At 41.2% G+C, this 15,304-nt stretch overlaps 1 protein-coding gene across 1 annotated transcript in view; it reads right to left on the bottom strand.

The window, feature by feature from the left end:
* The window catches only part of LOC101409147 (aldehyde oxidase 4), a 57,854-nt gene that overhangs the window by 28,135 nt on the left and 14,415 nt on the right, over positions 1 to 15,304 (bottom strand). The window contains exons 7-16 of the mRNA XM_004426779.3: positions 12,591 to 12,674; positions 11,909 to 11,989; positions 10,642 to 10,786; positions 10,305 to 10,397; positions 8,465 to 8,616; positions 7,176 to 7,269; positions 5,743 to 5,852; positions 3,522 to 3,706; positions 2,373 to 2,535; positions 461 to 553 (exon numbers count right to left, since the gene is read on the bottom strand). Coding sequence (XP_004426836.1) covers positions 461 to 553; positions 2,373 to 2,535; positions 3,522 to 3,706; positions 5,743 to 5,852; positions 7,176 to 7,269; positions 8,465 to 8,616; positions 10,305 to 10,397; positions 10,642 to 10,786; positions 11,909 to 11,989; positions 12,591 to 12,674 — 1,200 coding nt within the window. The remainder of the gene's footprint in view (positions 1 to 460; positions 554 to 2,372; positions 2,536 to 3,521; positions 3,707 to 5,742; positions 5,853 to 7,175; positions 7,270 to 8,464; positions 8,617 to 10,304; positions 10,398 to 10,641; positions 10,787 to 11,908; positions 11,990 to 12,590; positions 12,675 to 15,304) is intronic.

Raw genomic sequence — 15,304 nt, 5'->3', positions numbered from 1 at the left:
CAGAACACACACAAACACATATTACAATAATGTGATCAACTTCATATCACAATAAAAAACAGTTTACAGATCTAATATGATGCAAGGAAAAATACACAAGTTCCTGGGAGATTCAAGGTGGTTGTAACAAAGCGGGGAAGGCTTTCTAGAAGCAGCAAATGTTGAGTCAGGTTTTAAAGGAAGGCAGACCTTGGCCAAGAAAAGGAGGAAATTTTAAGCAACCAAACTGAACATAGTGGAAAAGGAGATTCAAAATTCTTTGTGTAGCCTTGAGTAAAAGCATAGATGCTGAACTGAGCATGTCACGTGTGGGTGACCATGGGTAACACCAGCTGGCTTTAGTAGATTTTATCTTCACAAATAATACTAAGTGCAGCTATTGAAAAGAGGGAGATATATGAATAATGCATATATCTCAATGCATAGATAGATTAAAAAGCAAAAAACTCTACCCACCAACCTGAAACATCTGAATTCCTTGGGGTGTTTCTATGGGGAAATCTTCTAGAGCACTCGTGAAGTTTTCGGGGATATCGGGAAACTTCTGGGGATCCTGAAAAGAAGATTATTTCACATACAATTTTACAATCTGAGTGGCTAGCTTGGAAAAACATGTGTGGAACAGAGTTATCCAATTTGTTCTCCCAGATATTAGAGACCAGGTCTGCTGGGAGAGAGCCCTGAGCTTCCACTTTTCTAGGCTAGCAGCAGTTGTTGGAAGAAGAACTACATCTACTGATGCACACAGAAAAGTGAATGTTATTTCCAGGAAGCGAAGACACCCCTGCAAGACAAGGTCTCCTTTTAAATGAGTGGAAATACGTACACTTCTAAATGGACGCTGTGCTTTCAAATCCAGCCCAAGCTTCTGGGCATATCTCTCAAAGAAGCAACTGAGGGAGTGGGCAAAGATGACTTGTGAGCCATCTACCAAGGTGTTCAATTACAGATTATTTGTGATCGTGAAGAAACCAGAATTAACCTAAATAGCTAACAACAGGGAAATGACTAAACAAATTATGGTACATCCAGAAGATATAATATTCTGCAGTCATTAAAAATAATTTTTTAGAAGTGCATTTGTTGACATTGAAAAATGCTCATGAAATATAGTTAAGTGAGAAAAATGAGTTACAAAAATTTGTGTACAGTATGACCCCATTTTTTAATATAAAAAAAGAAAAGTATAAAAATATGTATTCCAAATGTTAGTAGGACTATTGAATTATAGTTGATTTTTAAAATTTTTGCTTCTCTGTATTTTGAATTCTTTTATAATGATACAAGATATAACGTAAGATATGTAATATGTAAGAGAATATATGATAATATATAACAGATATAAAATAAAAAATATATTTAATAGATTATATACAATAATGTATTAGATATATACTGATTATCTATTTATATACTGAATACATTATATAATGTGTAATAGAGTATATAATAAAGTATAATAGAATATGATAATATGAATAATAAATAATAATAATAAAAATAATAAAAAAGAGACTGGCTGAACTAACAGAGTAAAGCTCTCAGCTGTAAAGGAAATGTGGGTGGAGTCATTTGTCTGCCATTTTTGGGTCGACTCATGGCTTTTCAAGGGGACACACAGTCATGGACCATATTTTGAGAAACACTGCTGTGGAAGTCATTTTAAACTAGGTTAGGTAAGAAAAAAATGGTTAACAAAAAACTGGAAGCAATCTAAATGTCCAAAAATAAGGAATAGATCAAATAATGGTACATATCTCCATAAACATGACACTCAACCATTATGTCATGATGTCATTGAAGAATATTTAATGACACTGACAGATGTTTATGTTACTAAGTGAAATCAGCAAGCTTTATAAACAGTTCTATAGATGTATAGTGTGGTGCCTATACATACACATCCATAAAGAAGGGCTTAGAAAGATACACACAGATTATTGGTAGTTGCTAACTACGGGTGATGGAATTATAACTGATTTTCTCCTCCTTTTTGGCTTACTCACATTTTCTAAACATTAAAGTAGGTATTATTTTAACAAGAAAATTTTCTTTAAAACAGGAAAAGATGTTATACGTAATTTGCTTACTGAAGGTTTTTTGCTACTGTAGGTCAACTTGATATTGCATATTAGTACTTGTCACACAAATGATAGGGCAAATGGATTAACAAGGTCGTCCCCTTCTCAGCCCAGGAGTGAAGGAGAAGGGAGTGGGAAGGAGAGGAAGAGAGAAAGGCCAGGAGGAAGCGGTGGGGGGCTGGGAGCCCCACACTGAGGGCCCCATTATCAAAGCCAGGCAGGGAAGGTCCTTCACGTGCAAGACTCGCGCTCAGAATGTCAAGGCCCCAGAGACCCAGAGAAAATACTTACCATTTTATTCAGTCCTCGCCTCACTTTGAGGTAGAATTTGAAGAGTAAGCTGATGATGAGCGTCCGCCTATATTCTACCATGCCGCCCTCAGCTGCCGGCGGGATGTAGATCTCTTCCAGGACCCAGCGGCACGCATCACCAAGCATTGGGTCATCCCATCGCCTAGAAAGAAAGAGTGTCAACATTTCACAGGAGAGGCAAAGACAGACCCTAAACTGATGGAGCAAGGGAGGACGGAAATATCCTAGATTATTTCACTAGCTTTCTTTAGAATTGGATGCAGAGGCTCCTAGATTTTCCTTATTTTAATTATTTCATCCTGGGCATGTTGATTTACCTCAAATAACTTGGGTAAAAAAAGGAATAAAATCAAAGCTTCCCATGATGCAGGACTCGGTCTTGTTCACTGCTGTACTCAGCAGCCAGTCCAAGCCTGGCATGCACACTGCACAGTAACGACTGGTAAATGACTGGATTATTGAAGATAACAGTAACGACTGGTAAATGACTGGATTATTGAAGATAACAGTAACGACTGGTAAATGACTGGATTATTGAAGATAGTTGTAAAATTTTTCACAAATGAAAGTTTCTATGTAAATGCTTTGGAAGCATTCAGTTATTTTAGTATCTGAGGAAAAAAATTGCATTAAGTTCTAATTGTTGACAATGAATATGATGAGTGGATAAAAATTATTATAAAAGCACTAGTTGGAAGAATTTTAAAAACTTACTTTCCAAATGCTAAAAATAATGAGACTGACAGGAAGAAGGCTATTTAACCTTTTGGAGTATTTCATCTTCTTTACATGGTTTAAGGACGTTTTTAGATGTCTTAGGACACAGTATTAGCAACGTTTACTTACTTTGCAGGTTATTAAAAGTGAAATTTTGAAGATAATATCTACTTAGATTAATTTGTGCGTTAATCTTATTATAGAAACTGCAATAAAAGAGTCATTGTTATCTCGAAAAAGTTCGGCTTTTGGGTGATTTTTATTTCTTTTATACTTTTCTGCAGTGCTTAAATTTTCTTCATGATTATATATACATAATTTTTATAATAAAAAATTCTCCAAGCGCTATTTTCATGAAAATATTAAGACAGAAAGGCCGGCGTTTCGTGTTCCGGATGTGCTGTGACGCACCTCCCAATGAGCCGCTGGCACGTCTGTGCGACAGAGACAACGCTGGGGCCAACGCTTCCGTAGAACATGTGGAGGTCCTTGATCCTGGCTGTGCCATCTTCAAACTTCACACTCATCCCCGCGTTGACAATGGCAAAGGCGTTCTCCTGACGCTGGGCCTGCCGGAGTCCTGACACAAAGTGCCACTGGGAATAGAAAAATACTCAGAATGTTTCGTGCTTATCTCCACTGACCGACGAACAGCAACAACCCTGATGACTGTTTATAATGAACAGGACCCTGTGAATGACACTGAGTTCTCACACAGGTACTGTTGTTGACTGTGATGCTGACTCTATGAGGACAGGCCTATGTGCTTTATATGTATTCCTGTTTCATCCTCAGGATGACTCCACTCCTTCCCAATTTACTGATGAGGAAACTGAGGCGTTAAGTAACTTGCACAGGGTCATACAGTAAGTGGCAGAGCTGGGGTTCAAATCTAAGCAGGCTGGCTCTAAAGTCTATGCTTCTCTACTTTCAAGTCTGAGTCACCCCATGTGGCCTCAGGAAGTGACTTAAACTGTTTGGGTCTTAGTATTTTTAAAATGAGAAGGTTGGGTTTGGTCAGATGGTGCCTCAGGGGCTGCTAAGAGGGGCGAGGGGAAGATCAGGCTGTGGGGTGTCTCTCACCACATCTCCACTTTTGTCTGTTTTAGTTTGGTGTTCAGATTTCATTTGAATAAAAATTTCTACTGTTGAAAAAACCCAAAACTTGAAAACTAGTGGACCAAATGGTCTCCAAAGTTCTTTCCAGGTTTAAATCTGTCATTCTAGGGTAAATCTCGTTACTAGCGTAAAACATTAGAGCCACAAAACCTCTTTGTGTGGCCAGCACCTTGGTGGGGATGGGGGAGAGATTAACTCTATTCACCACGGACCTGTCAAGGATAAAACATTTTTTGACATAGAAAGCAATGGTGGTACAGGAGTGTTTGAGACACCATGATCATATTTACTCTGCTGTACTGACTGCTGGGGACTTTCCATTCCTGCTGCCACTACGCTCAGTACTTTCTCCCGCCTGAATTATTGTATTAGCCTCCTAACTGGTCATTCTTCTTTCATTTTATCCTCCAACCAATTTATCTTCTATCTTTCTAGTGGATCCGTATTCCTAAAATACCACTTTCATTAAGATTTTGCTTTAAAGCCTTCAAAGGTGGCTGTCTACTAGAACATGTACGCACTCCTTGATGGAGCAACAGATGTGCTGGGTGATGGAGCCCAGCACCTCTCCCAGCCTCATCTCATGGGGCTGAGATGCTGCCTGGCCTCCAACCTGCCCTTCCTCCCAGCCCCCACCCCACGCCATTCTCTTGCCTGGAATGACCACCACCTTCTCTCCACTGGTCTGTGCTCAATCCCAAATGCCCCCCTCCCCTCTGAACAACATCAGCGAGGGCTCCCCTGACGCTGGATCTGCTCTTCATTCTCTCATTTCCTGTCTGAGATGATGAGTTATTTCCTATTTCAAACCCTTTTTCTTAGATTTAGAGACCTTCAAGGACAGGACCCCGTGTCATATAAATTCCTATAGTGTCTTCAGGGTTTAGCTTGGCATGTAGGGTGGTAGGTAGTTAACAAATAAATAATTTTACTTAAAGCATTTGGTTAATAAATGTTGGTTGACTTGCAAGTATCTTTATGATAAGGAACTTTCAGTTTACCAGAAACTTGCTGTAGATGATGCCGACTATAGTTTTACTCAGTCTTCACTAAGATACATATTTATCTGAAACCAAAAATTCAGCTCCTCACACAAAAGGCTCTCCTTTTGCAGAGAGATAGGACCCACAGAAATGTTTTTCTTTTAATTTCTTTTAAAAACAAAACAAAACAAAAGAATGTAATAATAATGAATACATAACACCGAATGCAGCCTGGACTATATCCATCTTTATACTGACAGATTTTTTTAATTTAATTTAATTTTTTATGGAGGAAGGAACCCATGAAGGCAAAAGTGGCCAGGATACCCAAAAGTCACAATGTGGCTCTGATATGAAAACACATCAAATGGTCATCTGGGAATTTGCCTCTTCCTGTGAGCAGCCCCAAAGTCTCCCCACAGCAGCTGCTAGGAAATGGAAGGAGGCCATCCCTGGAAGCCTGTGTACGGCTCGCTGCGCAGGGCGAGCTGGACTCTCTTGGGGCGGGTGGCGAGTCAGGGAGCCCTTACCGGAGTAGAGTGGGGAATGTAGACAGATAAGACAATCTCTTCCGGTTTAAGGTTGGCTTCAGGTGATCTCTCCAGGAAACGGCCGTCTAAAGGAATCTGCCGTTCTCCTTCTATTAGAGAAAATGACCTTGATTAGGATGAACTTATCAAATTGGAGAATGTGCAGCAAGGGACAGATGTGATGTATTTGGTGGAAAAAAAGCACAATCTGGGTTCTAGTTCCAGCTCCCAAGCTGGGTCATCCTAGGCAAGTCACAGAACACTGGGGCTTCTGGTTCCTCATCTGCAGAATGGCAGGGTTGGACCAGATAAGCTGAAAAGTCTTTTCTGGTTCTTAGTGTCCACTACACACCACTCACAATGTTGGCCTTGAAGAACTTTAGAGCTGTTTGGAAACAACCCAGTACAAAGTAGGTTCACAAATGGGAAATGGGTACAAGGGCTACAATGTATTTCACAAATGGGAAAACTGAGGTCCTGAGGGTTAAGTGACCTGTCCAAAGTGCTGGAGGTGACCCTAGTGGCAGAGATGGGATGTCTGATACATAGCTTTTTTTTCAAACGTTTACCATACTCTCTTATTTGAGCCACCATATTTTTTTAAATGTGATTTTAATCTAAGAGAGGGTATCTTACATCAATAGCCCTATGAATAATATACATTCATCATTTCCTTAAGTTTGAATCATTTTTCCTTGGCAAAGCTCAAGCCATCTTTGAATAAAGAGGGAAGTAATGAGTAATATGCCCCACAAACTTGATTTTGTTTAAAATGAAAAGTCCTATAAGAAAAATTTCCATCTTTATAAAGCTCTGAAATGAAATATGTCATCAAACTTTAAAACCACAGAGATGGGGGCTGGCCCGGTGGCATAGCAGTTAAGTTCTTGTCCTCCACGTTGGCAGCCCGGGGTTTGCCGCTTCGGATCCTGGGCGTGGACCTACATACCGTTCATCAAGCCATGCTGAGGCAGTGTCCCATATAGAAGAACTATAACTGTACAACTATGATACACAACTATGTACTGGGGCTTTGGGGAGAAAAAAGAAAATAAGAGGAAGATTGGCAACAGATGTTAGCGCAGGGCCCATCTTCAATAAACAAACCAAAAAAACAGACCGCAGAGATACATCTCAATAATTTTTTCTTTAAATACTTTGATACTACAGTTTGGACTGTGCATAAATGTGGCCAATTGTTAAAAAGAATTGTCAGGTACAATAACTTATCTGATCTACGAAAACATAGAACATCTGGAGAACAGGATAAGTGGTCCAGTTTCATCCCCACCTTTGAGGACATGTAGACAGCCTGTATATATTCGGTGACTCTAAGGTGGGTATACTTGGGTTCCTAGTGCATGGTTTATGAGAGGAGCTACATAACTGACAGTGATAATTATAAAATAGGTGTCCAGAGCTTGGTCTCTTACCTTTAGATATCAGATTGATGACAGCATTTCCTGCCGCCAAAATGGGATTTAGGTCAGAAAAATTAGGTCTGCTCACCACATGTCCTCCTAAAGTCTAAATAAAAAAAGATGACATTTTTTTAGCTACACTTAGTTATTTGACAAATAAGGAATTATATGTATACAGGGATCTCGTGTAAGTTTTTAATTCTCTTCTTTACTCCTACGGAAAGATCTAGCAGAGTTTTGGGGGTGGTGAAATAGATTCAGATAACATATTGTGCAAGATTCCCACCACTGACCCTAGTCCAAACTTATTGCTTGAGAAAATATTCCTTTTCCACGTGCAGTGCAGAGGAAAATTTCTTTGAGAACTGATCTTATCATGAGTGTCCGATAACATGGGAGAAGGTGGAGACCGGAGCCTGAGAAACTCTAAAGCAGTGGGATATGTAGCATTCACATTCAAAATGTTTGCTGTGCTGCTGCACAACAGAATTCTTCTCTGTTGTCCTAAACCGTCAATAAAGCTGTTTCAGACATAGCCTCGAACGAGGACCTTCGGAGGGAGTTAGGGGGGCAAAGGTGATGTTGAGAGGAGCAGTGTGGTCCAGAAAAAGGGGCAGAAGATGCAGAAGGTGAAAACACATGGTGGATTTTGAGAATCAACAGAGATAGGGCCAGAGACAATCACGAGAAATGCCCCCACCAAATCCCGCTGCACTGACCATCATGTGTGGAATGGGCAGTGACTGGGGCCAATTACTCTTAAATCTTAAATAATAAGGAAACCTCACGAAACTAGATGACGGGGGACATCCAACAACAGACATGTGGGACACACATGTTTAGAAACTGACCTTGGTGCAAAGGTCCAAGAGGAGAACCAGCCATACAAAAGTATTTTGGAAATGCAGGGTCTTGTTTGCTACACCTTGGATAAGACATGTTTCATAGACTGTCAGAGCTGGACAGGATCTTAGAGACAGAACCTTAATTTTTAAAGTGAAGAGACAGTGGCTTAAAGGGGTCAAGTGGCTTCTCCAGGATCATACGACTCACAGGGGACAGGCTGGGAGATGTTGGGCGTCTTCTGACTCTAGCACCATACTCTTGCCGTACAATATGCCACTTTTTAGTGTGGACACACACATACCCACAATGTGCTACCTCTCACTTTGGGCACAGACACACCCACTCACGCTCATTGTAGAGACTTCAACTTTGACTTGGGCTTCGTCTTCAGAGTAATGTTTGCTAAACTGAACAGCACTGTAAGACTGTCCATAACTGTGGCTAATTTCACATACCGCCATATTCCTAATCTGGGCTCCAGCAAGTGTCCTCAGATGCTTCAGGAGGGCACGGTAGGTCTTGGTCTTCTCCTTTGGTTGCTCCGAAACAGTAAAATGTAAGGCATCGTTCAACTGGGCCAGGCTGTACCCCGCACCTATTGTCACCCCTGAAAATAGGGTAGTGGAATATAAACTTAAAAGTGAACTGTAACAAAACACATGGGCTTCGTGGAAACAATCTTTCAAATATATCTTCTCTTTTCATATTAACTTAGAATCACAAAAACCAAAGATAAAGATATTTCTGGCAATTTGCTTTATTCCTAAATATTAAGTGCCAAATTCCTTTTCTCAGTTATGTATACAGTCATATTTTAGGACATATCAACCACAGATATCTGAAACTCATTACTTTGTTTATTCCCTGAATATATTGATCAACTATAAAAATTTCAGCCAAGATTCTGTAAGACTTTTAAAAGATCATTAAGCCTAAGTGGGAATTGACCTGCAAATCTGCATCGCCTACTTGCCATCTTCCACAGCCGTCTCTTCCTATTGTTCCCTTATCAGAACAACTGAATGGAAGCCCGTGGGTCCGTTTTATCTGCAGGTGTGCTTGTAGGGAATGCTGTGAGTAGTGATGTCGTCTAGTTCATGCATTCCCAATGGGGGCAATACTGCTCCATCTTTTTATATATAAAGCTCCGATAGACATACTGTACATAAACAGATATGTGGTCTATCTGTGGTGTGAACGTTTCATGTAGGGATGATTAGAGAAAAAACGTCTATCGCTCCTTAGAGAGGCAATGCTGAAAAGGCTGAGAAACGATGATTTAGTTGTACAGGCTCCACCTCCCCAGTCTCTCCACTCCCGCCCCACCCTAACCAAGCACCTCCACACCTTCCTTCCAGCCCTCTCCTCTACCAGCCCGGCCTCCCCTTCCTCCGTCTCTTCCTGTGAGTCCGTTGATATGGACTTTCTAACAGGTAAAAAATGGACAGGCAGACTGACCTAAAATTGGCAGGTCAGAGGGGGAAGCAGACAATTTTCCAATTTGTTTCTGTTTACTCATTGGGGAGGACCCCATGTTATGTAGGATTTTTAGCTCCTATAACCTGTTATCCATTTAAATACCGAGTTTGGGTAGTGGAGCATGGGATATGTTTCTCAGACAGCCTTATTCGGTGCAGTCTGTGGAAGGAGTACTTGACTAGGAGCAGGAAGTAGGAAGACCTAGGATCCAGTCCTGACTTGGCCATGTGTTAGCTGTGTGAAGTTCGGGAAGTTACTTAAGCCCTTTAACTCTGTATCTTCTTTAGGAGAATGGAGACACCAAGGCTACCTGCTATGTCTACCTCCCGGGGTTGTTGTGAAGATCAAAAGAAACAGATGTGAAAGCACTTGGTAAATTGTGAAAGAGTGTAAAAGTAAATAGAATTGTTGTTCACAGTTAACTTTTCAAATGTTGTGGCCCAGGTTGTTTTTTTTTTGGTTAATGTATGTGGATATAGGATGAGCCTTGAGCAAATTTGTGAATCAGGGAGTTACGTCTGGCAAGAACCTTTCCTACTGGCCAGCCAACGTCTTAAGTCTTCTTATTCAGTCAGCCCCTCCATAGTGGCCGAGCTACATGGCATCTTCCTGCCATCACAGCTCCAAGGACAATGTGATGCAGCTGAGTGGGTCAGTTTGACAAAGTTCATAGAGGACACATAGTAGGTGCTGAATAAATATTTTTGATTGACTAAATGAGGTCAGATATTCAAATCAGCCCAGGGCATGTGACTGATTAGTGACAGCCCACCAACAGTCAACAGTTACATCCTATTTGAAAAAGAAAGTGCTTACCATCATCTGTGGTGTCCACAAAATGTAGTTCTGGAAGCCTGAGTGGAGATACGAAAACTGGATGGAATTCATCTGTGAATTTGATGCTGGGTCCTTAAGTAGAAACATATTTAAAGCAATTAGAAAAGGAAGACAATGGGGGCTAATAGATGTCCCGTACTGATAATCCCAAGTGAAAAGTGTGACACAAGTGGCTCGTTTGCAAAAGAAAACAAAAGAGCATTCTAAAGGACCGTAGCTATCCATTAATAACAGTGAACTGTGTTTACAAAGAGTTTAAAAGAGACACAGATGTTTGCGTCACTTAATCTAAAGAATGTGCTTAGAAACCACCCACCCACTGCAGTGTTCCCCATGACAAGGGGGGCTTTGGGGAACTTGGCCTTCAGCTCCAGAAGGTCGTTCAGGGTCACGGGGGTGATCCAGGTGGTCCTCTCCCCGAGGAACGTCAGCATCCTCTTGTTTGGATCTTCTGCCATTCTCTGCAGAGAAGCAAAGGCAGCAGGATTTCAAGAGAGGCTGGTGAACTACAAGCTGTGAGTATGTCTGCTGCCTGGGTGTCCAAATGGCCTGCTTGTCATTTGAGCTTTCTGAGGTGCCACAGCTCCCAGGCATCAGGAAGGGTGGCCTTGTTTGAAACTACGTGGACTGATAAGATCTGTGTGGGCACCACTGAACAAACATCATCATAGGTGTCTGTCCGTCAACTGGACGTAGAGTAGAGAAACTCCATCTGCACGTGTGAAGTGAGTGTGTGAAGAGGAGGCTCGTGGCACCGAGACAGCGTCTTAGCCTGGAGCCAAAGGGTCAGGCTTCTTGTTCTAGTTCCACCCCAACAGTGACTCAGAGGAGCCTCATCCTGGGGGATTAGGTTTTTTGTAGGATGAAAACTGCTTATAGGCAAAATTATCCTTGAAAAACATTCCTTAAATCATTCATCAGGTAGAGTGTAAATGGATTTTTTTTACAATTCTGTAATATATATACACACTTATATACACATGTATATATCTGTATCCATACGTATAATCTCTAAATACTGGGTGTGTCCAAGTTCTCATGCTCTGAGGGATGCGTGGAGACTGAGGCCCTCTGAGAAGCCTCAGAATCATGTCCCTCATCTCATGCTCTCTACGGGACATAGTCATGGAATGGAATGACAGGCACACCACACTATTTATATTATTTTCTCTCTCTTTCTTCCCACCGAGTTGAAATCAGAGAGGTTAATTGTAAGAATAATGTAATTTAATTATAATAAGTATCATTTGATTCTTACTTTACCAGTTTTACAAAATGCCTTTAACATATCTCACGGTGTAGGAGTGTGACCTTGGGTAAGTCACCTGCACTCTCTGAGCTCAGTATCTTCAACTGCAGAGGTTGAACCAAAGTGTCTCAAAGGTCCTGGCAGCACCGCTCTTCTAAGCTGCTTGCTTCAAAGTGTTTATAGTGGACCTGAACAAGTCCCTAAAAATGGGTGACTGCCCTGTTATCATGCTGGACACACTTCCAACTTTTAATGTCTAAAACTCGATGATTCCATAGAGTAATACAAAAAGGCTTAAACCACATCATAGTAAAGGACAACAAAAGTATCTTACTATCAGTTCAGGAGGAAATATAGGTTCCTGGGATGGATCCAAGGGCTGGAATTCTTCTTCATTATACAGTTTGGTACATATCTCAAGAAAACAAAACAAAATACACATAGAACTTCCGAGTCACTGAGAGGTGTACGGGAATCTCTAAGTGTGAGATTTCAGAGCCAGGGTCTGTGCTTTGGACACCCCGGACACACAATGGAGGTGGAGAGCCACAAGGCGGCCCTGAGTGGGATTCTTCCCACCCTCAGAGGACCGCGATGGTTCCCCCAGCAGATTTGCTGTACTCTGGGCTTCCTCCTTTGGTGTCAGAAATTGGGTTTTAAACTTCTGTGCTGGGTCTCAGGTATTATTTGCAGATATTTATTTGCCACAAGCATGAAGATGCACCACTGCTTACATCCCCCTAGTGCTTGTGTGCTCGTGTGTGTGCGTATGTGGGGGTAAACCCAGATTAAGGCACAGGAAGTTGTAACACTTCCAAAGAAAAACAGCCTTCTGTGGTGACCGGCCTTGTGAAAGTCACGGGCTCACTAATATTGGGAGCAATTTTTAAGGCTGTTTATACCCTGGATTCACTTTGCACTTTACTCACTGAAAAGAATAGAAAACTGAGATAAATTTGGATTTATGTGGGTATTTCTCAGTCAATCCCAACTGAAGTGGAATAGCAGATACTTACTTGTTCCTGTCTAGTCATGAAAAACCTCTCTTCTTGATCCATGCAACATTTTCCTGATCCTTTCACTTGACAAACAGTTGATTCCTTAGGAAGTAAGGAAGTTTAAAACAAAGTCATCGGTTGATTCTTTAAACACCAACCTGAGTACCTGGCAGAGCCAGGTCCCACAGGAGGTATTGAAGATGTAATAGAGCGCATCCTTGCCCTCCAGGACTCTGGATGGGGTGGGGCAGAGAACAAGCTGTTCCATCACTGAGCAATTAGAGAAAATTACGGGAGTGTGCAATCGTGCTCACGATAAGGTTGTGTTAATGGTGTCACTCAAGTCTCAGGGGAAGACAAAGGGGGTTAGAGGAGGGTGGGACCTCTAAGCTAAGGTGGGACCAGCTAAGGCTTCCTCCCAGAAGTGAGGTCAGTGGAGTATAGTTATAAGGTGGTAATTAAAAAACCAAAAAAAAACAGCTCTCCTTTATTGTAAGGGTGATACGGTGTGTATCGGTAATGAAGTCCTGGGAAGGCAAACTGCTTTTAAGACTTTCTATACACAAATACAAATACACTGAAAACCAGAGTTTAGTTGGATGTTATTGGAGCTATTCTGAATTATTTGGATGATTCAAGTCCTAAACCATTTTACCTTAATTTTCAGGAGGTTTCATGCAGACCCAAAGTAGTGTCATTGGCCTGAATTCACTGGTCAGTTCCTGCAACTCTCAGACTGCTTATCTCACCCTCGTTTGCCCTTTTCACGCGCAGCCTAAGGGGCTGCGGCCCTGGAGACCTATGGTTGGATTTCGCAGGTGGAGTCGAGGACATCTGGGTTCTGGTTCCTGCTGTAGCACGTACTAGCTGGGGTGAATTGTTAAATTAGGAAAATAAAATCCATCCCAAACAGGTTTGTTGGGTTTAAATATGCAAAAGGTACGCACAGTCTCTGACACAGGGGAGGTGCTGCAGAAGCGGCCCCTGATATTTTTACTTGTGAGGTAGTTTTCTACAGAGTTCAGAAGGAATTTGGGTTTTGTGACAATGCCATGCACAAAAAGGAACAAACTGTAAGTGGCAGAATGTGGGGACCCAGCGTGAATGAGACAAAAATATCTACGTATAGATTTTATCTCTAGGAAAACAATCATATCATGTTAGGTTGAATCATATGAAGCTGCCGTTTTTGTGGGTTAAAAATGGTGTAATATTGGCCATTCATAAGGTTCAACGTAAATAGGAATCTTACCTAGGATTTAAAACAAACTAGCCTGTAGTTTGTAAAGCTTTTTGAAATTCTTCTTTATTGGCCTAAGAGCAGATTTTTTCCCAAAGACTTTTTATTATTTGGAATTAACTTGTGCATCTTGAATTGTTTTTGGTCAACCAAAATTATATAAAATAAATTTTTACCATAAAAAATGGGTGCTGGAAAAACACCCTAACTGAAACATTGTCAAAAATATGTCTCTGCTTGATATTTAACTTTCTGAAAACTTAATACATCTCAAAACTACCCCTCCCTGCCATATACTAAATCATTCTTTTCCAACCTTCTTCATCCTCTCTGATTCCTTGGATCTCTCAGCTTTGACGTGACTTGTGTTTCTTTTTCACTGCATCCTTTATCACTTGGAGGTTATGATTCTGGCAATCTCTTTCCAAAGAATTGTCTTTCTGGGCCCATATCTACCAGACTGGTCTAGGTCCTCATTCCCTCATGCATGGGATACTGCACTAGTCCATGCCCTCATCCTCACCACGTCTCTTCAGGCTTATCCTTCTCACAGGCAGGTGCCAAGAATTTTCCTTTTGAAATACTGTTCTCGTGTTACTCCTATCTTGAGAACAGACAATGACTATATATTGGTTATCAGCTTTAAGTGTAAATTCCTTAGGCCAAAATAATGTCTTTTTACTCCCTAATGCTTCAGCCACATCAATTTCTTAGCTGCACCTTGAATGTCCTTCTTTTTCCTACTTCCATGCATTTTCTTACTTGGAATTTTCTCCTGGCCTCTCTTCACCTGTCCATTTCTATCATTTCCTTTAAGACCTAGCTCAAAACTCCCCTTCTCCAATATGTCTCCTCTGTGTCTTCCCTCCTTGTTTATTAATTCTCTTTAATTCATGTTCCTTCAAAACTTATATACATGGTATAGAGGATATATTGAGCTTTTAATATCTTGCTTTTCAATTATGTTTTTATTGTTTCTTAGTCTATATTTCATTTTCTTCAACAGAGTTTGCATTTCTTGATGTCATATACCGTATATGTTACTTCTTAGGAAAGTGCCTAATTTAGGGCTATAAAAAAGATAGATGCGGGGCGGGCCTGGTGGGGCAAGTGGTTAAGTGCACGCGCTCCACTGCGGCGGCCCGGGGTTCACCGGTTTGGATCCCGGACGTGCACTGACGCACTGCTTGGCAAGCCATGCTGTGGCAGTGTCCCATATAAAGTGGAGGAAGATGGGCACGGATGTTAGCCTAGGGCCAGTCTTCCTCAGCAAAAAAAAGAGGAGGATTGGCATTTGTTAGCACAGGGCTGATCTCCTCACACACACACACACACAAAAGATAGATGCAAAAGGTTTATTAAAAAAATGCCAACAGTGGCATTCAACAACTTGCAGTGGTTAGAAAGGTCAACATAGGATTGGTTTAGAGATAATTGAATTCAATAGATGATTTTATGCAAAGCTTCACTAATATATTAAATTAACTGAAAA

This window comes from Ceratotherium simum, chromosome 9, assembly GCF_057802395.1.
Source record: "Ceratotherium simum simum isolate JZ-2026a chromosome 9, ASM5780239v1, whole genome shotgun sequence".
NCBI classification, from domain to species: Eukaryota; Metazoa; Chordata; class Mammalia; order Perissodactyla; family Rhinocerotidae; genus Ceratotherium; species Ceratotherium simum.
Note: the sequence above shows the minus strand (reverse complement) of the source record. Positions and strands in the feature narration are given on the sequence as shown.